Below are 24299 nucleotides of genomic sequence, written 5' to 3'. Positions count from 1 at the left end.
GGAAAACTCAGCAGTCCTGGCCACAGGACTGGAAAAGGTCAGTTTTCATTCCAATCCCAAAGAAAGGCAATGCCAAGAATGCTCAAACTACTGCACAATTTCACTCATCTCACACGCTAGCAAAATAATGCTCAAAATTCTCCAAGTCAGGCTTCAACAGTATGTGAACCGTGAACTTCCTGATGTTCAAGCTGGATTTAGAAAAGACAGAGGAACCAGAGATCAGTTGCCAACATCTGCTGGATCATCAAAAAAGCAAGAGAGTTCCATAAAAATATCTACTTTTGCTTTATTGACTATGCCAAAGCCGTTGACTGTGTGGATCACCACAAATTGTGGAAAATTCTGAAAGAGATGGGAATGCCAGACCACCTGACCTGCCTCTTGAGAAATCTGTATGCAGGTCAAGAAGCAACAGTTAGAACTGGACTGGAACAACAGACTGATTCCAAATTGGGAAAGGAGTACATCAAAGCTGCATATTGTCACTCTGCTTATTTAACTTATATGCAGAGTAGATTATGCGAAATGCAGGCTGGATGAAGCCCAATCAAGATTGCCGGGAGAAATATCAATAATCTCAGATATGCAGATGACACCACCCTTATGGCAGAAAGCAAAGAAGAACTAAAGAGCCTCTTGATGAAAGTGAAGGAGGAGAATGAAAAAGTTGGCTTAAAAGTCAACATTCAGAAAACTAAGATCATGGCATCTGATCCCATCACTTTGTGGCAAATAGATGGGAAAACAGTGTAAACAGTGAAAGACTTTATTTTGGGGGGCTCCAAAATCACTACTAATTTAAAAGACTCTTGCTCCTTGAAAGCAAAAGCTATGATCAACCTAAACAGCATGTTAAAAAGCAGAGACATTACTTTGCCAACAAAGGTCTGTCTAGTCAAAGCTATGGTTTTTCCAGTAGTCATGTATGGATTTGAGAATAGGACTATGAAGAAAGCTGAGCACCAAAGAATTGATGCTTTTGAACTGTGATGTTAGAGAAGACACTTGAGAGTCCCTTGGACTCCAAGGAGATCCAACCAGTCCATCCTAAAGGAAATCAGTCCTGAATATTCATTGAAAGGACTGATGCTGAAGCTGAAACTCCAGTATGTAGGTCACGTGATGCAAAGAGATGACTCACTAGAAAGGACCCTGATGCTTGAAGGAAAGATTGAAGGTGGGAGGAGAAGGGAACAACAGATGATGAGATGGTTGGATCACATCACCAACTCGATGGGCATGAGTTTGAATAGGCCCTGGGAGTTGGTGATAGACTGGGAAATCTGGCATGCTACAGTCTATGGGGTTGTAAAGAGTCAGAGATGACTGAGTGACTGACCTTAACTGATGCATTAGATTCCTGGACCTTACTCACCTTATAACTGAAAGTGGAAAGTAACTTTTAATTAAATTGAAAGTGCGCTATAAAGATCAGTTCTGCTTCTTGGAGTACGTAAGAAGCCATGTATAGTAGTAGCCTCTGTTGGAAATTTAAGATGATTTAGGTAACTGCCCACCCTTAAGATATTAATACTTACAGTCTAATGTAGAGAAATACATTCATAGCAAATTGAGATACAAAACAGACACTTTTAAGTGCTATAATAGAAGATTAAACGACTTCCTTGAAAATAAGGCAGAAGCAGCTAATTTTGATGGGGGTAGAGGTACAGCTTAGTTAAAACTTAGAAGATAAGTAGATTTTACTAGGTGAAGATGGAGAGGAAAGACTCTCCAGGAAAAAAATGTATATAAATGTGTGTGTGTGTATATATATATATATATATATGTGTGTGTATATATCATGAGTAGAAGCTCTGAGATGGAAAATGTGTTATTATGTCAGAGGACCCTAAGGAGCAGGGGAGAAAATGATGAAAAACGACTAAAAGTGACATGAGGTATTCAAACTACTAACATTCTGATCCTGATCACTTTTGGTCAGTATAAAATTTAATAGCAAGCCAAGAACCAAAAGTGATATTCTCTGCTAACAATGAGAAGTTTCCTAGGTAAGGCACTAAAGTTAATCCTTTAAATGAAAAATGAGGTTTCCCCCCTTCTGATCTAAAATGAGAACTTGTTGTAAAGTTGAGTTTCTACAAAGTCCCCATGTTTTGTTCATGTTGGTAGAAGTCCTACGCATGCCTGCTCTTCTGTTCCATCACTGGCATTCTAAAGCCATTAGGAATTGACACTCACCTCACGTCACATCACCAGGGTACTTCTTCAGAAAAGTAGAATTACAGAAATGGAAGGTATCCAAATACCATTAGGACAAAATTCAGTTTGAGAGTGAGGAGGTTTCCAGAGTGGTTCAGTGCCCAGGTGACAAGTGTGAAATGTCAGTGGCAGCCCAGGACCACAGTAGCTCTGACTCTGAGCCGAGGGCTCTTCCCAGCCTCCAGCACAGCAGGGGGGCTGGCAGAGGGATACCACCACTGTGCCTGGGCCCCACTTACCTCCCTGTTCCTTGACGTGTTTTAGCTCTTCTGTCTAAAGCTGATCATCTGAAATGTAGTAGATACCCTGACTGCTTCTGCTAGCAATTTAATAAGAGCTGAATGGAGTTACTAACCCATCATTCTTAATCTACTGCTTTAACATCAGCCACATCCTTGTATAAAAATGAGAGTCATGGAAAATTTCCCTCAGATTTTAGATTGGGGCCCCCCTAAAATCTAAACCCCTCTCTTTACCCGAAATCCATTAGATCTTTTCTGATTGTGAGCCTTTCAGACAGAGTCTTTGAGACAGCAGCTCTTAGTCTCTCTCAATTCTGGTAGAGGTTTGGAAAACCGCATCTACCCCTTTATCTTTACCTCAGTTTTCTCCTTGTGTCCCCACTATAAACAGATTTTCTATAAAATATTTAAGGAGATATTTTGTTTTAGTATAACATGGCAAATTTTTGAGAACTCTTAAAAGTGGTAATAACAATACCCCAATCTTCATGTTTAAGTATATCAATTCCTATCTGATTTTTTTCATTGTAGATTTAATAATAACTATCTTTAACATTACTTTTTCACTATTTTAGTTGAAAGCATGTATATAAAATAGATTGAAATGTACCTAGTTATCTAGTACAAATTTTTTTTAAAATTACTTATTCACTTTAATGATTGGTAACTGGATGTTGAACATCTGGATATTTTAAAATATCTAAATAGTTCATATAAAATTTTATAATTGCTAAAACATTGATTGAATATTATGTAGACTTGATTGTGTACTTGTTGATACAGTAGTCTAGAATTTTCATTTAGGAAGTTTTATATTCAACTAGTGCTTTTAAGTAGGAAAGATTAACTTATCAACTGGATGAACATCTTAGTTCTTAAGAAGGGAAGCATTGTGGGGTGTGGGTGGAGAAGTTCAGGTACAAGAACAGTTCTTGAAATTTTTGTTTTCATTGCCTCACTTCAATTCCAAGAAGCATTAGTGAAGTGAAAGCGAAAGTTGCTCGGTCGTGTCTGACTCTATGTGACCCCATGGACTATACAGTCCATGGAATTATCCAGGCCAGAATACTGGAGTGGGTAGCCAATCCCTTCTCCAGGGATCTTCCCAAGAAGCATTCAGATCAGATCAGATCAGTCGCTCAGTCGTGTCCGACTCTTTGCGACCCCGTGAAAAAGAGATGGGAATACCAGAACACGAAGAAGCATTAGGAGCTTTATTATTGAATGTGATCTTTTAAAACAATCTTTCAGCTCTTCATTTATACTAATATTTTATTTGAAGCATGTAAACATAGTACAATCACAGTAGTCATTAATAGGACAGTATACATGATTATCAGGCCTGACCTCCAGTGATTGCTTTCAATAAAAAATGTTTCTTATACAAAACTAAATAAGGGGGAATGTCCCAGCATATCAGCATGTTTTATTGCAAAACAATTAGTTGAGGACGTAATATTTGCATGTAATGTATGTGGACAAGATTGGGTGATATGATCTGATGATAATACAATTAGGTACATTCAGCCCTCAGTGAACAATCATATTCTAAGGTTTTTCATGAATCAAACGATAACAGTCCACAGAGAGTTTACAAATGAAGCATCTCATTACTCACTGCCTCCTTAAGCTTAACTTTTGTTAATGACTTAAATTAAGATGTAGAAGACTTTATGCATATGAAAGTTGTCAATGAAACAAAGCCGAGAAGGATAATTAATTTGTCGACTAGCAAGTCTAGAAATAAGATTGAAGACCACTACCAAAATGTTAGATGTTTCTTTCTATCTTATAAGTGGAAAAAATGGATGGAGACTTAGCAGATTGATATTTAAATTTTTAGTCTTGAACTCTGACTCTCAAATCAGATCTAGAAAAACCTAGTTTAATAGCAATTCCTACGAAAAAGACTAAAGAATTTTAGGCAATTGCAAGTTCAGTGTAGACCAACAGTGTTACTTTGAAAACTAGAGTCTTACTCTGCATAATAAAAAGCACTGGTATGGTTATTTATAGTTTGCAAGGCACCTAAAATTTTTTTGGATTATTGACATACAATGTATATAGTGTAAAATATCCATTTTGGTATAGTGTTCTGAGTTTCAACAAAGTCATACAGTCATATCACCACCCCCACAATGAAGATATGGACCATTTCCTTCATTGCAGACAGTTCCCTCATGTCCCTTTTAGCCCACCCTTCCCTTTACTCAAGCCCCTAGTAACCACTGATTATTTTCTGACCCCCATAGGTTTGCAAAGCATTTTTCACATCTCTTTTTAAAGTTCTCATAATGTCCCTACAGCATTTAATATTACCAACATGTCTATTGTAAAAATGAAGTAACTAGGGTTCAGTCAAGTGATTTTCTGAAAGCTGCACTACATAAATAGTGGACCCAGGACCTGAACCTTCATTTTCTAACTCAGAATCCCAAACACTTCTTTGATTCTTCCATCTAGCCCTTTGCTCCAAGAGTCCCACCCTTCTTTCCATTGTTCAGTTACGTCTGTGTTGTAATGTGCTTAGTCACTCAGTCGTGTCCAACTCTTTGTGATCCCATGGGCTGTATCCTGCCAGTCTCCTCTGTCCGTGGGAATTCTCCAGGCAAGAATACTGAAGTGGGTTTCCATGCCCTCCTCCAGGGGATCTTCCCAATCCAGGTATCAAACCCAGGTCTTGCCCACTGCAGGCAGATACTTTACCATCTGAGCCACCAGGGAAGTCCTCAGACATTCACAGTAATGAGCAATGTTTCTCAATATTTTTTTCATTATCATTCCCATAAGGAGTCTTTTTAGAATCTTTTTCCTAATCACATGCCCTCCACAATTAATTTTTAACATCTTAGATATACTGTGTATCTATGGGTATACTGAAAATGTCTCTGCTTTTTGTGTGTTAGCTGCTCAGTCATGTCCGACTCTCTGTGACTCCATGACTGTAACCCACCAGGCTCTTCTATCCATGGAATTCTCCAGGCAGGAATACTGGAGTGGGTAGTCATTCTCTTCTCTAGAAAATCTTCCTGACCCAGGGGTCAAACCTGGGTTTCCTGCATTGCATTTACTGTCTGAGCCACAAAATTTTTTTTTAACCCATCCCCCAAGAACCAGTGTGCCTCACTGGGGACAATATAGCCCCCACTGAGAACGCTCAGACTAAAACTAGACCAGAATGATCTTCAACCATTGTCCCATGTCCCATTGTCCCATGCATGGCACATGACCCTTGAGTGAGTATGAGACACATTCACAGTCACATCCAAATTTTCATAACACTGAAGATTTAGAAAATAGCAGAGCAGACTTTTGGCAGGATGTTCATCAAAGTGCCTTAAGAACATGTAGGTAAGTAAAATCAGCCATTACACATAATCTTTAAATATTATTTAATAGGAAAAGTTAAAATATGACTAACCTAATTTTAAAAAATAACTTTTTAAAAGTTAGCTTTTAACTTCGATCCAGACTTCAGCTATAATGTGACAAAGTAGTTCTACTGAAGAGTAAATATTAATCTTATTTTATTAAGTGCCCCAGTGGATATAATACGTAGCTTTAACATGTTGTTAATGTGAATATAATTATTGCAAAATGTATCTTGTGGCATCATTTTATCTGCCTTCCATCATGCATAGCTGAAGAGGAATCTTAGAGGAAACTGAGTATGATGTTTGCTGTGGGTTTTTCATATGTGGCTTTTATTGTGTTGAGGTAACTACCTTCCATTCCTAGTTTTTGAGTAGGTCATGAAAGAGTGTTGAATTTTGTCAAATTCTTTTTCTGCGTCACTTAAGATAATCATGTGGCTTTCTTCCCCCTTCCTTCTGTTGATGTGGCATACTACATTGATCAATTTTTCTATGTTGAAACATCCGTACAAGAATGAATCCTACTTGATCATGTACATAATCCGTTTAATAGGCTGATGATTTCTGTACCTAATAATCTGATGAGAATTTTTGCATTAGTGTTCATAAGGGATTTAGGTCTATAGTTTCAGGGGATGTTTGTTTGCTTTGAGGTCTGAAGTTTTATTGTAGTCTCTGTCTGGCTTCGGTATTGTTGTAATGCTCCCCTCATACAATGAGTTACAAACTGTTCTCTGTTCAATTTTTTTAAAATGCTTGAAAAAACAATATTACTAATTTTTCTCTAAATGTTTGATAGAATTCATCAGTGAAGCCATCAGGTTCAGGGCTTTTCTTTGTTAGATTATTTTGATTATTGATTTGTCTTCTTACTAGTTTTAAGTTTATTAAGATTGTCTATTTCTTCATGATTTAGTATTTATAGGTTTTCTGTTCTTAAGAATTTGTCCATTTCATCTAGGTTATTCAGTCTGTTGCTATTTAAATATTCATAATATACCCAACCTTTTTATTTCTGTAGAATTGATATTAATATCCCCATTCTCATTTCTGACTTTAACCATTTGAGCCTCCTTTTATTTTTCTTAATCCATCTAGCTGAATATTTGTTAATTTCATTGATTATTTCAAATAACCATCTTTTGGTTTCATTGATTTTCTTTTTTGTTTTTTATTCTCTAGTTCATTTCTTTGCTATAAGCGTTATTATTTCTTTCCTTCTGCTAGCTTTGGATTTTTTTTTTTTTTTAATCTTGAACTGAAAGAAGATTCAAGCATTCCATCCTAAAGGAAATCAGTCCTGTGTGTTCATTGGAAGGACTGATGTTGAAGCTCAAACTCCAGTACTTTGGCCACCTGATGCAAAGAGCTAACTCATTTGAAAAGACCCTGATGCTGGGAAAAATTGAGGGCAGGAGGAGAAGGGGACAACAAATGATGAGATGGTTGGATGGCATCACCGACTGAATGAACATGAGTTTGGGTAGGCTCTGGGAGTTGATGATGGACAGGGACACGTGGCGTGCTGCGGTTCATGGGGTCGCAGAGTTGGACACGACTGAGCAACTGAAATGAACTGAGTTCCTTAAATTGTAAAGTTAGGTTTTGGATTTGAGATCTTTTTTTGTTTTTTAATGTGTTTATAGCTGTTTATAGTTATAAGCTCCCTCCTTAGCTGTATCTACTTTGCTGCATCCCGTAAGTTTCAGTTTATTGTGGTTTGTTTTCATTCATCACTAAGTATTTTCTAATTTTCTCTGACAGTTTTTCTTTGATCCATTAAGTATGTGTTGTGTAATCCCACAATTTTGTGAATTTTCCAATTTTCCTTACGTTACTGATTTCTAACTTTAACCCCTTATGGTCAGAGAAGGAACATTGTATGATTTCTTTTAAAATGTGTGTGAACTTAATTTGTGGCCTAACACATGGTCTGTCCTGAAAAATGTCACATGTACACTTGAGAAAAGTGGGCATTCTGTTGTTGGATAGAATATTCTATATATGTCAATAGATCTATATTATTTGTTGTTTTTTGAGTCCTCTAGTTCCTCACTTCTCTGTGGTTATTCTCTCTGTGGTTCTACATGGGGCATCGAACTCTTTCTGGCTTCTATTGAATGATCTATTTCTCCCTTCAGTTTTGTCCATTTGTCTGTCATTAGAAACATAAATATTTGTAATAATATCTTCTTGCTGAATCGAAGTGTTCATTACTCTATGATGACCTTCTTTGTATTTTGAAACCTCTTTTGATTTAAAGTTCATTATGTCAGATAGTTTGCTTATTACTGTATGAATGGGATATCTTTTTCCATCCTTTTTATTTCTAACCTGTTTATGTCTTTAGATCTCAAGCCTCTAATTGACAACATATGGTTGGATCATGTGTTTTTATCCATTCTCCAATCTCTATCTTTTGATTGGAGAATTCAATCCATTTATATTTAATTACTGATATGGAGGGACTTTCTGTCATTGTGGTGTTTATTTGCTATTCTCCTTATAGCTTTTTTCTTCCAGTGTTACGGAGATGTAGTTGACATAGGCTGCTGCTGCTTCTAAGTCGCTTCAGTTGTGTCCGACTCTGTGTGACCCCATAGACAGCAGCTCACCAGGTTCCCCTGCCCCTGGGATTCTCCAGGCAAGAACACTGGAGTGGGTTGCCATTTCCTTCTCCAATGCAGGAAAGTGAAAAGTGAAAGTGAAGTCACTCAGTCGTGTCTGACTCTTAGCGAACCCATGGACTGCACCCTCCCAGGCTCCTCTGTCCCTGGGATTTTCCAGGCAAGAGTACTGGAGTGGGTTGCCATTGCCTTCTCTGGTAATTGACATGTCAGTTCAGTTCAGTTCAGTTCAGTCGCTCAGTTGTGTCCGACTCTTTGCAACCCCATGAACTGCAGCATGCCAGCCCTCCCTGTCCATCACCAATTCCCGGAGTTCACTCAAACTCATGTCCATCGAGTTGGTGATGCCATCCAGCCATCTCATCCTCTGTCGTCCCCTTCTCCTCCTGCCCCCAATCCCTCCCAGCATCAGAGTCTTTTCCAATGAGTCAACTCTTCACATGAGGTGGCCAAAGTACTGGAGTTTCAGCTTTAGCATCATTCCTTCCAAAGAACGCCCAGGGCTGATCTCCTTCAGAATAGACTGGTTGGATCTCCTTGCAGTCCAAGGGACTCTCAAGAGTCTTCTCTAACACCACAATTCAAAAGCATCAATTCTTTAGCGCTCAGCTTTCTTCACAGTCCAACTCTCACATCCATACATGACCACTGGAAAAACCATAGCCTTGACTAGACGGACCTTTGTTGGCAAAGTAATGTCTCTGCTTCTTAATATGCTATCTAGATTGGTCATAACTTTATTTCCAAGGAGTAAGCGTCTTTTAATTTCATGGCTGCAGTCACCATCTTCAGTGATTTTGGAGCCCAAGAAAATAAAGTCTGACACTGTTTCCACTGTTTCCCCATCTATTTCCCATGAAGTGATGGGACCAGATGCCATGATCTTAGTTTTCTGAATGTTGAGCTTTGGTTCCTCTTCACTTTCTGCCATAAGGATGGTGTCATCTACATATCTGAGGTTATTGATACTTCTCCCAGCAATCTTGATTCCAGCTTGTGCTTCATCCAGCCCAGCATTTCTCATGTTGTACCCTGCATGTAAGTTAAATAAGCAGGGTGATAATATACAGCCTTGACATACTCCTTTTCCTATTTGGAACCAGTCTGTTGTTCCATGTACAGTTCTAACTTTTGCTTCCTGACCTGCATATAGGTTTCTCAAGAGGCACATCAGGTGATCTGGTATTCCCGTCTCTTTCAGAATTTTCCAAGTTTATTGTGATCCACACAAAGGGTTTGGCATAGTCAATAAAGCAGAAATAGATGTTTTTTGGAACTCTCTTGCTTTTTCGATAGTGCTGCATAAATTTAAAGTATATAGCATAATGGTTTGACTTATATTGCTAAGTTGCTAAGTCACTTCAGTTGTGTCCGACTCTGTGCGACCCCATAGACGGCAGCCCACCATATACTATATACATTATGATTACCATAGTAAGTTTAATAACATTCATTATGTCATATAGATACAAAATAAAAATAATTTTTCCTTGAGATAAGAGCTCTTAGGATTTATTCTGTTAAAATATTTTCATATAACACACAGCAGTATTAATTATATTTAATATGTTGTACATTGGGCTTCCCTTGTGGCTCAAACAGTGAAAAATCTGCCTGCAATGCCAAAGACCTGAGTTCAATCCCTGCATCAGGAAGATCCCCTGGAGAAGGAGATGGCAACCCACTCCAGTTTTCTTGCCTGGAGAATCTCATGGACTGAGGAGCCTGGAGGGCTACACTCCATAGGATCACAGAGAATCAGACATGGCAGAGTGACTAACACTTGCCCTTTTTGTTGTATATTATATCCCAAGTACTTACATATCTTAGAAATGGAAGCTTTTTTTTAGTTCATTTCCTGCATTAGTATTCTCTTTTGTGTTAAGTTATTGTCTTTTTTTCTTTCTACTGAAATGTTTCAGTTCCTTTCTTGTTTCCTTTTTTTGAATATCCTATGGCTCTTTTCCTTGTGGTTACCATAGGAATTACATTTACTGTCCTAAAGTTTTAATATTCTAATTTGAATAAATACCAGCTTTACTTCAGTAACATACAAAACTTTGCTCCTTTACAGCTCCAGTTTTGGTGGAGTCTTCAGGATTTTCTCCATATGATATCATGTCATCTGCAAAGAGTGACAGCTTTACTTCTCCTCAGTTTCAGTGTCTTTTATTTCTTTTTCTTGACTAATTGCTCTGGTTAAGACTTCCAATACGGTGTTGAATAAAAGTGGTGAGAGTGGGCATCCTTGTCTTGTTCCTGATCTTAGAGGAAAAATCTTTCAACTTTTGCCCATTGAGTATGTTGTTAACTGCATGCTTGTCATATATGGCCTTTCTTATTTTGTGGTACCTTTGCTCTGTGCCCACTTTATTGTGAATTTTTATCATAAATGAATGTTGAATTTTGTCAAATGCTTTTTCTGCATCTGTTGAAATGATTGTTATTTTTGTCTTTCATTCTGTTAGCCTGGTGTTTCTCATTGATTTGCAGGTGTTGCACCATCTTTCAGTGTCTGGAATAAATCTCATAGTATGATCCTTTTAATGTACTGTTGAATTCAGCTTACAAATACTTTGTTAAAGATTTTTGCATTTATGTTAATCAAGGATATTGGCCTATAGTTTTCTTTTCTTGTGTCCTTGTTTTGGTATTGGGGTTACTGATAATTCTTTTGAATCACTAGTCTCTTAGGTTTGCAATTACAAACCAAAGTTACAGTACTAGCTTTTAAACTAACATTTTTTTGTACTCTGAGTGTGTTAGTCTCTTAAATTAGAAAACAGAAAGTGTAGTTCCAGATCATTGTTACACTAACACAAGCTTTTAAAAGTGCCCATGTATTTAGCTTTATTGAAATATTCATTTCTCCATAAAGCTCTATTTACTGCCTTGTGTCCTTTCATTTCACTGTTCGGGATTTCCTTGAGCATTTTTTGCAGGGCAGGTTTGTTGGTCACTAACGCTCTTAGCTTTTGTTTATCTGGGAATGTCTTCAATTCTCTGTCACTTTTGAAGGATATTTTTGCTACATATAGGTTTACTAGTTGACAGTTTCTTTCTTTAGCATTTTGAATATATCAGTCTCTGGCCCCCAAAGTTTCTGATGAGAAATCTATTGATAATCTAATTGAGGATCTCTTGTATGTGATAACTCACTTCTCTCTCATTGCTTTCTAGATTCTGTCTTTTCCTTTTCAAAGCTTGAGTATAATGTGTCTCTGTAGGTCTTTGAGTCCTTAGAGCTTCTTAGACATTCATATTCGTTTCTTTCATCTTGGAATTTTCAGTCATTATTTTTCAAATACTTTCTCTCTTTTCTTCTCCTGGGACTCTTATGTTGTGTATACTGACTCACTTACTGGTGTCCCATAGGTTCATTAGGTTCTGTTTGCTTTGCTTAGGTCTTTTCTTTTCCTCCGTGTTCCTCAGACTCAGTAGTCTTCATCGTCCTATCCTCATGTTCACTGATTCTTTCTCCTGCCTTTGAATTCTTTTAGTGAATTTCTCATTGCAGTTATTGTACTTTTCATCCCTAGAATTTCTTTTGGTCTCCTTTTTGGGTTTTCTTTCTGTTTATCAATACTTCCATTTTGTTCACACATTATCTTCTTGACATTTTCGACATCTTCCTTTGATTTTTTGATCCTCTTTAAGACAGTTGATTTACAATCTTTATCTAATATGAGGTGAAGTCGCTCACTCGTGTCTGACTCTTTGTGACCCCATAGACTATAGCCTACCAGGTTCCTCCGTCCATGGAATTTTCCAGGCAAGAGTACTGGAGTGGGTTGCTATTTCCTTCTCCAGTTTATCTAGTATATCTTCCATCAATTCTTTTCCTAGCACATTATCTGTTGATTTATTTTTTCCTTGAATGAGCCATATTTTCCTGTCTCTGTATGCCTTGTGATATTTTTGTTGAACAGAGGTCCTTTAAATCAAATAATGTAGTAACTTTGGAATTCAGATTCTCTTCCTTCCCCAGGGTTTGCTGTTTCTAAAATTCTTGTTGACTGGTTTTTGTTTTTATTGTTATAGACTGTCTTTTTACCAAGATCAACCTTACGTGTAACTTTAAGGTCTTTTCAGGTCTGTTTTGAGCCTTTACCTGGGCATGCACCATCATTTTCTGATTTTCCCCATGTATAACGGATGTTTTTGAACGTCCTGATTTTTAATGTCTGATTCCCAAAAGTGGAAAAAGGAAAAAAAAAATTTAAGTGTCAGAAAAAAGGGGTGCCAGCCCTTTAAATCTCCTAGAGGTCACTTCAGCTAAGAGGGAGGGCTTTTCAACAAGGGAGAAAGATGCAGCAGCAACGGCTGCCCACGTTTTTGCACCTCAGATGCAACAGTCAACATTCAGAGCACAGATCCCCAGTATTTGGAAGACAAGATCCTTTTTGCTTATCCTGGCTCCCACAATCTGTATACAGGCTGCTTAAGGAATATGAGACTATCTTCCTGCCACATGAATGGGGTGGGGAAGAGTGGCTACTCTGCTAAGAGCTAAAATTGACCAGAATTAACTGTAGTTTACTGTCTGCACCTTCCCCAGATGTTGTAAACCTTCAGTTCCAGAATATCTTGAGTTTCAAAATATTTCATCAGACAAATTCTGCTAGTGTAATTGTTGGTTAGGTAGTGAGACAGATTTCTGGTGCTTTCTACTCCACTATCTTTCCAGAATCCTCCCCTTAACATTTTTTTCTCATTTGCTTTTGCCTGGGATATTTAAAGAGTGGTAAGTGTAAAATTGATAAGCTTTTATCAATGGAAATAACCATATGGCAGAAAGTTATAATTGCCAAAACTCTTTCCAACAGACTGCTGCATCATTGCTGCAGAAGGTCTTAAGGAAGGCATGTATCCTGTTACTTAATGAAGCTTTAGCCTTACATCTGACTAAAGAAAGATATTGCAATACAATGATTGAGAGTAAGTGTATCATATCGAATACCTTGAACCTAATTTCAGAATAAGACAAAATGTGCAAAAGTTTCTATTTTGTTACAACTGATGATTGTCTACTAGCACATCTCAAGACTGGCTGTGACTTTCTGGTTGAGAAAGCATCCTGAGAGGATGAAGTTGAAGAGAGGTTATTTGCCCCAACATGCTTAACATATAATGATGGAACAAACACAGGAGAATAACAATAGATGTTCTGGTTCAAACAGGATAAAATTCAAGATTAAAAATTTTAAAAGTCACTGGCTAATGACATTTCTGATATCCAGCCCAGCCAATATTGGGAATCTAATGACTAAGTTTCAAAGCCTGGGAATACTTCTCCATGGTTTTCAACTTCACGCTCTTGGTTCTGTCTTTTGAGACATCATTCATTTTTGATGAAAGGCAGCACATGTTTGTAGCTGAGTAACTTATCAGCCTGCTTCCTGCCAACTGAATTTTGGAAATCTAATGGCCTCTTCATTTTACACCCGTTTTGTCCCTTTCATTCCAAGTTGGCAGTGTTTTTGCAGAAATAGGTTTCTCAAAAACTTACAGGTCTTCTGTGAATTTCATTGGTATTCACTCCATTAGAAAAAAGACGTATCCTCAGATCTTTCCAAGATAACCCTTTCTCTGTTTCAGGCTCATGCTAAAATGGCTTGACAGGCAATGCCTTTAAATTCCTGGAGGCTCTCTGGTTTAATTGAAAGGATGGGTGAGACGCACCCTTACTCATCTTTGTCTAATGGAATAATCTGAACTTTTCATGTTTCTGAGGTTTTAGCAAAGGTTCTCATCATCACACACTCAGCCTTTTTCATCAAGCTTACTTTCCGAACAGTGAATCTCTTAATTTCAGTGTCTTTTGCCATCTGTGTGGCTTCTTTGGTGGCTCAGATGGTAAAGAGTCTACCTGCAATGCAGGAGACCCGGGTTTGATCCCTGGATTGGGAAGATAACCTGGAGAAGGGAATGGCAACCCACCTCAATATTCTTGCCTGAAGAATTAATTCCACGGACAGAGGAGCCTGGTAGGCTACTGTCCATGGAGTCACAAAGAGTTGGACATGACTGAGTGACTAACACTTTAACTTTCTTTGCCATCTGTAGAGTTGATTTTTAAATCAAGCCTTATTTTCTTTTTGGGTTTCCCTTGTGGCTCAGCTGCTGAAGAATCCACCTGCAATGCGGGAGACCTGGGTTCAATCCCTGAGTTGGGAAGATCCCCTGGAGAAGGGAAAGGCTACCCACTCTAGTAGTCTGGCCTGGAGAATTCATGGACTGTATAGTCAGTGGGGTCGCAAACAGTCGGACACGACTGAGCAACTTTCACTTCACTTCACTTCACTTCACTTCACTTCACTTATTTTCTTTTTACTTGGCAGTTTTCACCTCAGTTTCCCTCCTTTCCCCTGACCTCCTCTTCCCCCCGCCTCTGATTTACCATAAGTGGCAAAGAGAAATCAGGTGGCACTTTTACAGCATTGCTTGGAAATTTCTTGCACTGTCTATACAAACTTGTTGCTTAAAAATGTGCTTCCCACATAACTGCAGAATACAATTAATTGCACTTTTCTTTCTGTCAGCAAGTGAGGGTCTACCTTTCTCCAATTTCCAGTAGCATGTTTCTTATTGTCTTCTGTTACTGGACATAGTGGGTCAGTCCATCATCCCTTGAAGTGCTTAGGCAATGAATACACCAAGTACTTTTGATCAAAACAGAAGTATTTATTATTTGTGACAAATTAAGAGACAGGGAGATGTTTCGCAAAACACTGTCTCCCCAAACAGGAAGATGAGTGATGTTTACAGCTGTGAGTGCATACACTTTCATGACAGAGTGAGTGTAACCTTCAGTTTATAGGTGGAGTTCTAGATGGGCTTGCACAATGCAACAACATGCTCAAACATAGTCTCATGTTCAAAAATGGTAGCAATCCCAGACCTTGGCGTGGGGATTTTAACATTAAAATGAAGCAAAAATCACTCTAGGTTGACAAACTTCAGGTACCTAGTTGAATGAGGTCATGAGGGTCAGCAGAGGTCACCAACATCATTCCTTAGGCTCCAGTTAATCTGGTGGCTCAGTGCTCGAGGGGATTTGGATCCTACAGAACGACTCAAGAATGTGCTTCAAACTCTGATCTGTACCTTTGAAATAGAAATGGTAGTCTTTATGACTAATTTATTATCTTTCCTGTGGTTACTTCTCCTCCTTAATAACAGTCATTTGTTCCTGCCTTCTTTGTTCTACTTAAAAATCATTATTTACCAAGACCTAGCCTTTGTTTCCATTTGAAGCCCCAGGAGGCCATAGTTCATCTTTTCCCCAGTCATCAGTAAACAGAACACAAATGGGTTCTAAAATCCATGCTCCAGTTCTCAACCTAAATTTGTCTAGCGTGTGTTGCAGCTTCTTTCATTGCCTATTATTTGACCTCACCCCTTCCTTATTACTGTCTGGCTAGCACTTCTGAACTCTCCCCAGCAGTGTCTGTAAAGTCCAGATTTCAATGAAAACTCTGTTGAAGGCATTTAGGCTTTCTCTGTCACGCCAGTCAAATTCTTACAGTCTCCTCTCACTATCCAGTTCCAAAGACATTCCACATTTTAGATATTTGTTATAGCAGCAACCCACTTCCAGGTATCAAACTCTGTATTAGTTTTCAGTTGTTGTACAACGAATCACCACAAATGTGGTGTCTTAGAACAACAAAAATTTGCTATTTCATGCTTTCCATGGCTCAGGTGTCCAGGCACAACCTAGCTCGGTCCTCTGCTTTTGGTCTCACAAGGCTGAAATCAAGGTAACAGCTGGGCTGCATTTTTATAAGCAGACTTGAGTTTAGGTGGCTTCCCTGGTGGCTCAGACGGTAAAGCGTCTGCCTACAATGTGGGAGACCCAGGTTCAATCCCTTGGTCAGGAGGATCCTCTGGAGAATGAAATGGCAAGCCACTCTAGTACTCTTGCCTGGAAAATCCCATGGACGGAGGATCCTGGTAGGCTACAGTCCATGGGGTCACAAAGAGTCTGACACAACTAAGCAACTTCACTTTTCACTGAGTTTAGGAAATTACTTGCTTTCAAGCTCATGAGAGTTGTTCACAGACTCATTTTCTTGCAAGCTGTACCCTAGCTTCTTACTGGCTGTAAGCTAGAGGCCTCAGGTCCACATTAGTCCCATGGTGTATGGCACTCTCACAGGCCCTCTCTGAACGTGCAGCTTATTTCTTCAAGAGCAGAGAAGAATCCTCACTCCAGTCTGCTAAGATTGAGTCTTAAATAATGTAACGTAATCATGGGAGTGACGTGATATGACTTTTGCCATATTCTCTTGATCAGAGGCAAATCACAGGTACTGCCTTCACCTGAGGGGAGTACAAGAATGTGATTCATTGGGAGTCACCTTAGGGTATGTACCCCAAAGGTGGTATAGGAGGCTGAACAATGTCCCCCCAAGGGAGCAAGTTTAGAAGCCTTGGAAACTGTGTATGTTACTTTATTGGGAGTAAAAAAGGGAATTTGCAGTTATAATTAAGATAGAGACCTTCGTAGTGTGTGCTCAGTTAGTCATGTCTGATTCTTGCAACTCCATGGACTGTAGCCCACCAGGATCCTCTGTTCATGGAATTTCCCAGGCAAGAATACTGGAGTTGGTTGCCATGCCCTCCTCCAGGGAATCTTCCCGACTCAGGGATCAAACCAGAATCTCTTGCATTTTCTGCATTGGCAGACAGATTCTTTACTACCTGTCACCTCAGAGATCTTCAGATAGAGATTATCCTGGATTATTTATGTGGGCAGTGAGAGTCAGTGTCTTAGCCCCAGCCCAAATGCAATCTCATGTATTCTTATAAGGGCCAGAAGGAGATTGGGCATGTACACAGAGGAGAAGGTCATGTGAAGGTGGAGTAAAGAGAAATTTGAAGATGTTGGCCTTGATTGAAGATTAAAGTGATGTGGCCACAGCCAAGTAATGCTGCCAGCCATATTCTCTCTCTTGAGCTTCTGTGGAGTGTATGATTTCTTTCCAGTAATACTGATGTTACTCTTCTGGCCTCCAGAGCTATGACAGAATAAATTTCTTTTTCAAGCCACCCAATTGGTCATAGCTTTGTTGCAGCAGCTGTAGGAAATTAATACAGATGGATATTAATTGATACATCTTTGTTGCTTTTTGATGTATTTCACTGGTTACTCAGTGAGGTTGAGTATCTTAAGATTCTTGACTGTCCATGTGTTTTCTTCTATATGAGTTTGTCAGTTTGTCTTTTCTCTATCTTTTAAAAAAATAATTATTCATTTTCTTATTGATTAGTAAGAATTCTTTAGGTGTAATTACTAAATCCTATACCCATTACCCATGTTACTAAAGAGATATTTCTTTCAATCTATAGCTTGTCTTTCCTTTCTCTCTCTCTATATATATATGTATATGTATGTATATAGTGTCTTCTGCATTCAGATTTGTATACTTTTTTTTAATTATGGAAAAATTTAACATACCCCAAAGAAGAGCAAATAGTAATAATACATCTTCCATGTGCATAATCAACAACTACCAGTATTTTTCCCAGAAATATCTTATCCTTTCAAGTTTTGTGCCTTTTGTGAATTATCTAAGAAATCCTTAAATAAAGATCATATTGCTATTATTTGTGTAACTGAGTGTTTCTAACATGATAAAACACTCATTCTTTTTGTCGTAACACTTATTCTTTCTAGCTTTTGCTTTTTTAAAAAAATAAATGTTAATACTTTATGAGTAACAATTTCTAACATATGCAAAGCATTATTGATTGCACCCATGTTAACCTATACCTTCTTCCTGAACAGCATGTACTTTTATTATTCAGCACAAGCTATTAATTCAGATCTTGGGAACTTGCCAGTTGTCCAAACAATACCTATGTGTCACCACAGAGCTTATTGAAAATCCCATGTGTCCTTTTGAGAAGGCTGATCAATCATTCAGGAAATGTAAAAGTATAAGCATGAGTCAGCTGTGCTGGCATTGTGCTATTACAAAGTAATTGCTCTCAATTTTTTCCCTTTATTTCTAGTGTGCCACCTGGGCTTGAAGGTGTGAAAGAACAAGATCTCTGCAACAAGATAATGGCTAAAATACTAGAAAATTATAATACCCTGTTTGAAGTAGAGTATATGGAAAATGATAACCAGAGGTGTGAAAACCTGGCAAGGCTTATCATAGTAAAAGTAAGTCAACTTTGATATTTAATTTTTAGTATTGCTAATTTTGAATGGTAATCATTCTGTCATAAAAAATTCCTTATGAATATACCTTCAGATGATTATTCCTATGTTTGTTGAGTCCTTTTTATGAAATCTGTTCTTTGTGTTGTTTGTTAAACTGATATATATTCTTCCAAGACTGAAGAATAATTGTGGTTTGATGTTTCCCAGTAAAATCATCTCAAAAGCACTTCCGTGAGCCCAGTGCTGTGGTCAGTTGTGTGCACCACATGTGTATGGAAGTCTGGTGTTTCAGCAGGGAGACGTGCTTAAGTCTATGTCCACCAGTGCTAGCTTACTGAGTAAGCAGCAGATTCCTGAAGAGAGTGTTATTCTGTCTTTTTGTCTCTCTTGTGCCTGGCACACTTCCAAGTTCAACTTCAGATTGAAAGTCCCATATATATGGTCCTTGGTAACTATCACCAGTACCAAGAGTAGTTTTAAAACTGATAAAGGAATCTTGACAATAATCTCTAAATCTTTCTATATGTTGGCAGATAAGTTATAATATATCTTTTTCACATTAGGTAAATGCGTGTAAGTCTCTACAGATTTACTATTGAGAGTCAGAGGATAATCATCCAAGCCAAGTGCTTTAGGTAGGGACTAGAGGGAGGGCATATTATTTCTTTCTCATTCATATTGAGGTAAATCCTTATGGAACTGATAGGGGAGGTTCCCCAGGAGGTATCCTGAGACTTAGCACATTACAGACCACACTATACTCTTGTTGATTCATATGGCCTTCAGTGGTAAAACTGGAGGCACTTGGTTTGGGCACTGAAGGGGTATTTTCATCTCTTCTTCCAGTTGAGGCATGACTTTGAAGAAGAAATGAAAAAAACAAGGGGTATCACGTGGCACTGAACCAAAACAGCTAAAAGAAGGCCAAAGTGAGCTTTTCCTAATGAGGGCTTATGTGTGAATACAACAGACTCCCTGTAAGAAATGGAGTATATATGAGAGGAATGCATTTGATGGGAATCTTGCCAACCTGATAAAGAGAACTTTTTTTTTTTTTTTGCCTTTTATTTTTTATTTTTTTACTTTACAATATTGTATTGGTTTTGCCATACGTCAACATAAATCCACCATGGGTGTACACGTGTTCCCAATCTTGAACACCCCTCGCACCTCCCTCCCCATACCATCCCTCTGGGTCATCCCAGTGCACCAGCCCCAAGCTTTAAACTGAATTTTGTGGGAAGGGAAGAACAGTGCCCAGATACAAGGAGCTGCTTTGGAGAATATCAAGTGTAGCCTAACATGAAAGTAACATGGTAGCTGAGAAAATATAAGGATTCACAAGAGAATATTTAAAAAAAATAAAAACTTGTATCACTTTTGCTATGAAAAATAATTTTAAATAGAAAAAAATATACCTTAAATATATTTCTCTAATTCCAATCATGCTTTCTAGAGAGTCTCTTTTTAAATTATTAAAAAATGATTGACTTTGTTTCGGCTGTATCTCTGATAAACACTTTTTAATACAACATATGTTTTAACTATGGCCGATAAGATAATATAGTAAACCTAAAATAGAATGAAAATAAATTAGTATGATTCCATTGGCAAGACAAACTTGCTGGGATACCAATAATCACTAGAATATGCCAACGGGAGCTTAAATGTTGTGTAAATAAAATAACTCCTGTTGAGATCTTTGGAAGAGTGCCCTGTTTGGAAATATTTGAGCTGCTCGGTTTAAATATGAGCATACAAGAAAGATAAACTAGTAATACTGAATGAACCAAATACGGGTATCTCAGGTGGATGAATATGACTGCTACTCTCCTAATGCAGGTTTCACATCTGGCCTAGAAGCAGATAAGTGTCATCACTGGAAACTCCACATGTCTATATGTTGAACCATCATTCTGTTAAAACAGAATATTTAATGTGTTTTTTTTTTTTTTTTGCTGATCTTGCTAATAGTCTTATCTCTCATATGGTAAATAAAGCAACAAGGGAGTGTGGTTTTCTGGACTTAATTATAACCAATAAAGATGTAGTGGAAGTTATGGAAACTAGTTTAATGGGATGGACCAGGGCCATTTTAAGATCCATAACAATAAAGAATACATTAGCTATGGTTAGATATGTATACCTGGACATTGTTTAGAAAGCAGATTTTTTCTAAAATTCCCAAGATCATAGAAACATTTGAAATAAGCCAAAAAGAAGCTGGATTGAAAAGGGATTGGGAGGTTCAGAGTGGTATCATTAACATACTGGAAAATGGAAGAGCAACAAAGAAAAACAAGGTTTCATTCTCATGAGCTCAGCTTTTAGAAGGATGTAGCCAAAAAGAGAAACGGGCACAGAACAAGTGATAAATACACTGAAGTGAATGAGACGTGGAACATCTGAGCTGAGAATAAACTGAGGCTCATGAAAAGTACTGAGACAGAGAAAAGGGTATTTAAGGAGGAAAAGTCCTAAACATACCCACTGACACACCTCTGTGTGCCCCAGGGTAGGACACAAAGTGTTAGATGATGTTCTCATGTCCCTTGTGGGCTAAATGAGAATGGGGGCCCAGAGAAATATAAATTTGGATTCATTTGGACCTAGGTGAAGAACTTTTTCTGAATGTTGGAATGTAGATTGCTGTTTTGTTCAGGGGTGGTCTCTATAATTGTGTAATTCTCAGTATTTTAATAATTGGATTGAACAAGCTCATACTAAGCCCTTTTGAGAGTGAAATAAAGCTGGAAGAATAGGTCAGACACTGGATGGCTGGATATGTAGACCAAGTGTGTGTGTGTGTGTACAGCCCTTCCCCTATCCTTCCTTGCTTAACAAGAAGAAAAATCACCTGCTTTATTTGAGCCTGCAGCAATGGGCTGAGGTCAGACAGGCCCCTCCCTCAGCCCCAAATGTTGGTTAAATCATAAATGGTTCATAATACTATCCTCTTTAGTCAGTGATTGACTAAATTGTGTCGACTGTGACACAGTTCAGGGCAAAGAGATGAAAGGGAAAGTGTGCTGGGGGCAGATGGCTTCTAGGAAGTATTTTCATCCCTGATTACAGAAAAGAGAATGATTTGAGAGATCTGAGTTGTGGTTGCCTCTGGGTGGAGTTATCCTGCTTTCAGATCTTCTCATGGGAAGGCAGAATGCAGGTGCCACTGCCACCTCCTTTTGCCCCTGATGAATGTGCTGCTGATTCACTGAGGTTGGCAGCTAAAAGAGAAAAAAGCCTCAGTTCCTCATCATTGCTCATCTGCCAAGCCAACCCTCAGTACACATACCTCTGAACTTTCAGTTACACGAGGGAAGTAAATGCCCATATAAGATGAACTACTTTTAGTTTAGCTGTCTGTCTCTTGCAAGAAAAACATCATTTCTCATGGAATCAGTACAGTTGGACAGTCCTATGCTTAGTTTCATAGCCAAAAGGAGACCAACACTTGTTATTAATAGTTCAATTAAAAACCATACATGGATTTTACCTAACATCTAACACAGTATGAAATGTCAGTATGACATGATTGCCAAAAGTTAAAAAACAAAAACCCACAGACTGATTTACTGTGGTACCAATAGTACTTAGAATAAAGAATGTAGGTCTCCTTGAGCTTGGTATAGGTCAGGCAGTATCTGTAGTATTAATTTTATTTTGAATACTACATTCACACTGTCCTGACAATCACCACTGGCCATCATTTATCCTCACTAAATATGTATTTGCCATGGTGACTATCGTTTGCTTTACTTATCCGTCCTCATGACTTCGAAATCATAAATAGCCCCAACCTATCAGAAGAACAATAGAGCCATATTTCTCACTACCCATAAAACACCATATGGTGCCTGAAATTTCTCACACCCACAACATCACCTCTAGAACTTTGTCTACATTCTGCCCTCTCCAGCCTTAGTTTCTCAGCCTGTAGCCTGCCGAGCTAGAAACCTCAGTTTGCCCTTACTTTCCTTTCCTTTACCATTCCCACAGGGACTAACATTCTGCCTTAGGTGTTTCCTTTGAAATGGGTGACTTGTGTCCACCCCCTACCACTGTTTTAGATTAGGCCTTTTTCTTCCTTTTTTTTTTTTTTTTGTTAGTCGCTCAGTTCTGTCCAACTCTTTGCGATCCATGGACTGTAGCCTGCCAGACTCCTCTGTTCGTGGGATTTTCCAGGCAAGAATACTGGAGTGGGTTGACATTTCCTCCTCCAGGAGATCCTCCTGGCCCAAGGATCGAACCCAGGTCTCCTGCATTGCAGGCAGGCTCTTTACTGTCTGAGCCACCAAGGAAGCCCCTTTTTACTGCCACAGAATTTCAGACTGTTCTGCCACTTCTAGACTCAGCCTCTCCCCATCTCCTTTCTACCAGTGATAGAATGATGTTCCCTCAAAATAAATCTTACTATATCATAGTCTTAACTTAAGTAAATAAACCCTTTGCCATTATTGTTTTGCCCTCCCCCGCTTTTGCTGACAATAGACCATCAAGATTTCTTTACATGGAATTTAGACCCTTTATACTTTGTCCCCAAGCCAAACTTTCCCTATTGAATGCTTGAGTGAATTTTGAATTTTACTTGTTGTCTTCCTGTTTCTCTGATCTCTCTTCCATCTCCTTTGAGAATTCTTCCTTCTCTTAGTCTGAATTAAACATTATTTCCTAAGTTCATTCTTAGGTCTTCAATCTAGAGCTCTCCCTGGCACACCATACATCTATGTCTACCTACCTAGTGCTCACCTGTGCCTGCATGCCCCATGGATTTTCTCATGATTTTCCTTGCCTTTGAAGGTCTGAATGCTCCATTTGATGGGCGTAATGAATGGCCTATCCATCCACATAATCACTCCAGGTTGATGTCCATCAGTCACTAAAAGTGTTTATTCTATTGCTTAAGTATCTCATGAGTCTCTCCCACCCTCACTGGCGCTTCCTTATTGCCTCTCACGGAGCCAGGACAATTCTACACCTGGCCCATGAGCACATTCACCTGGTGACCCAGACTGAGTCACAAAACTCGTGGCAGGCCTCCAAAATCTGTATTTTAAAAGGCTTCCTTGACAATTTTCATACTCAGCCAGATTTGGGAACTGATTGATTCTCAGGAGTCTGCTGCAGTAGCCTTCTTGCTGGTTTTCCTGACTCTACTCTGCCCCTTGACACGGTCTTCACTCTTCTGCTGCCTAAGGCACTTCCTGTCATGCAAATATGACCATACTGCTTCCCATATCAAAATTCCCAAATCAGGGTCCTTTCAAATGAGTCAACTCTCCGCATCAGGTGGCCAAAGTATTGGAGTTTCAGCTTCAATATCAGTCCTTCCAATGAACACCCAGGACTGATCTCCTTTAGGATGGACTGGAAAGGACTCTTCAGAGTCTTCTCCAACAGCACAGTTCAAAAGCATCAATTCTTCGGCACTCAGCTTTCTTCACAGTCCAACTCTCACATCCATACACGACTACTGGAAAAACCATAGCCTTGACTAGACGGACCTTTGTTGACAAAGTAATGTCTCTGCTTTTTGATATGCTGTCTAGGTTGGTCATAACACATTCCAGGATATCTGGCTCTAGGTGAATGATTTTAGTGTTTGAGGTATATTTCCAGATATGCTTTTTAAAAATGAATTATTTCATAAACTGTA

General features: G+C 38.6%; 1 protein-coding gene across 37 annotated transcripts in view; it reads left to right on the top strand.

The window, feature by feature from the left end:
- The window catches only part of FAM13A (family with sequence similarity 13 member A), a 447586-nt gene that overhangs the window by 223493 nt on the left and 199794 nt on the right, over positions 1-24299 (top strand). For all 37 annotated transcript variants that reach the window (XM_086406445.1, XM_086406444.1, XM_086406422.1 and 34 more), the window contains one exon: positions 18490-18643. In XM_086406445.1, coding sequence (XP_086262571.1) covers positions 18490-18643 — 154 coding nt within the window. The remainder of the gene's footprint in view (positions 1-18489; positions 18644-24299) is intronic.

The sequence above is a fragment of the Bos grunniens genome, chromosome 6, assembly GCF_055505025.1.
Source record: "Bos grunniens cultivar Pamir isolate PY7600 chromosome 6, Bosgru_T2T1.0, whole genome shotgun sequence".
Taxonomy (NCBI): domain Eukaryota; kingdom Metazoa; phylum Chordata; class Mammalia; order Artiodactyla; family Bovidae; genus Bos; species Bos grunniens.
Note: the sequence above shows the minus strand (reverse complement) of the source record. Positions and strands in the feature narration are given on the sequence as shown.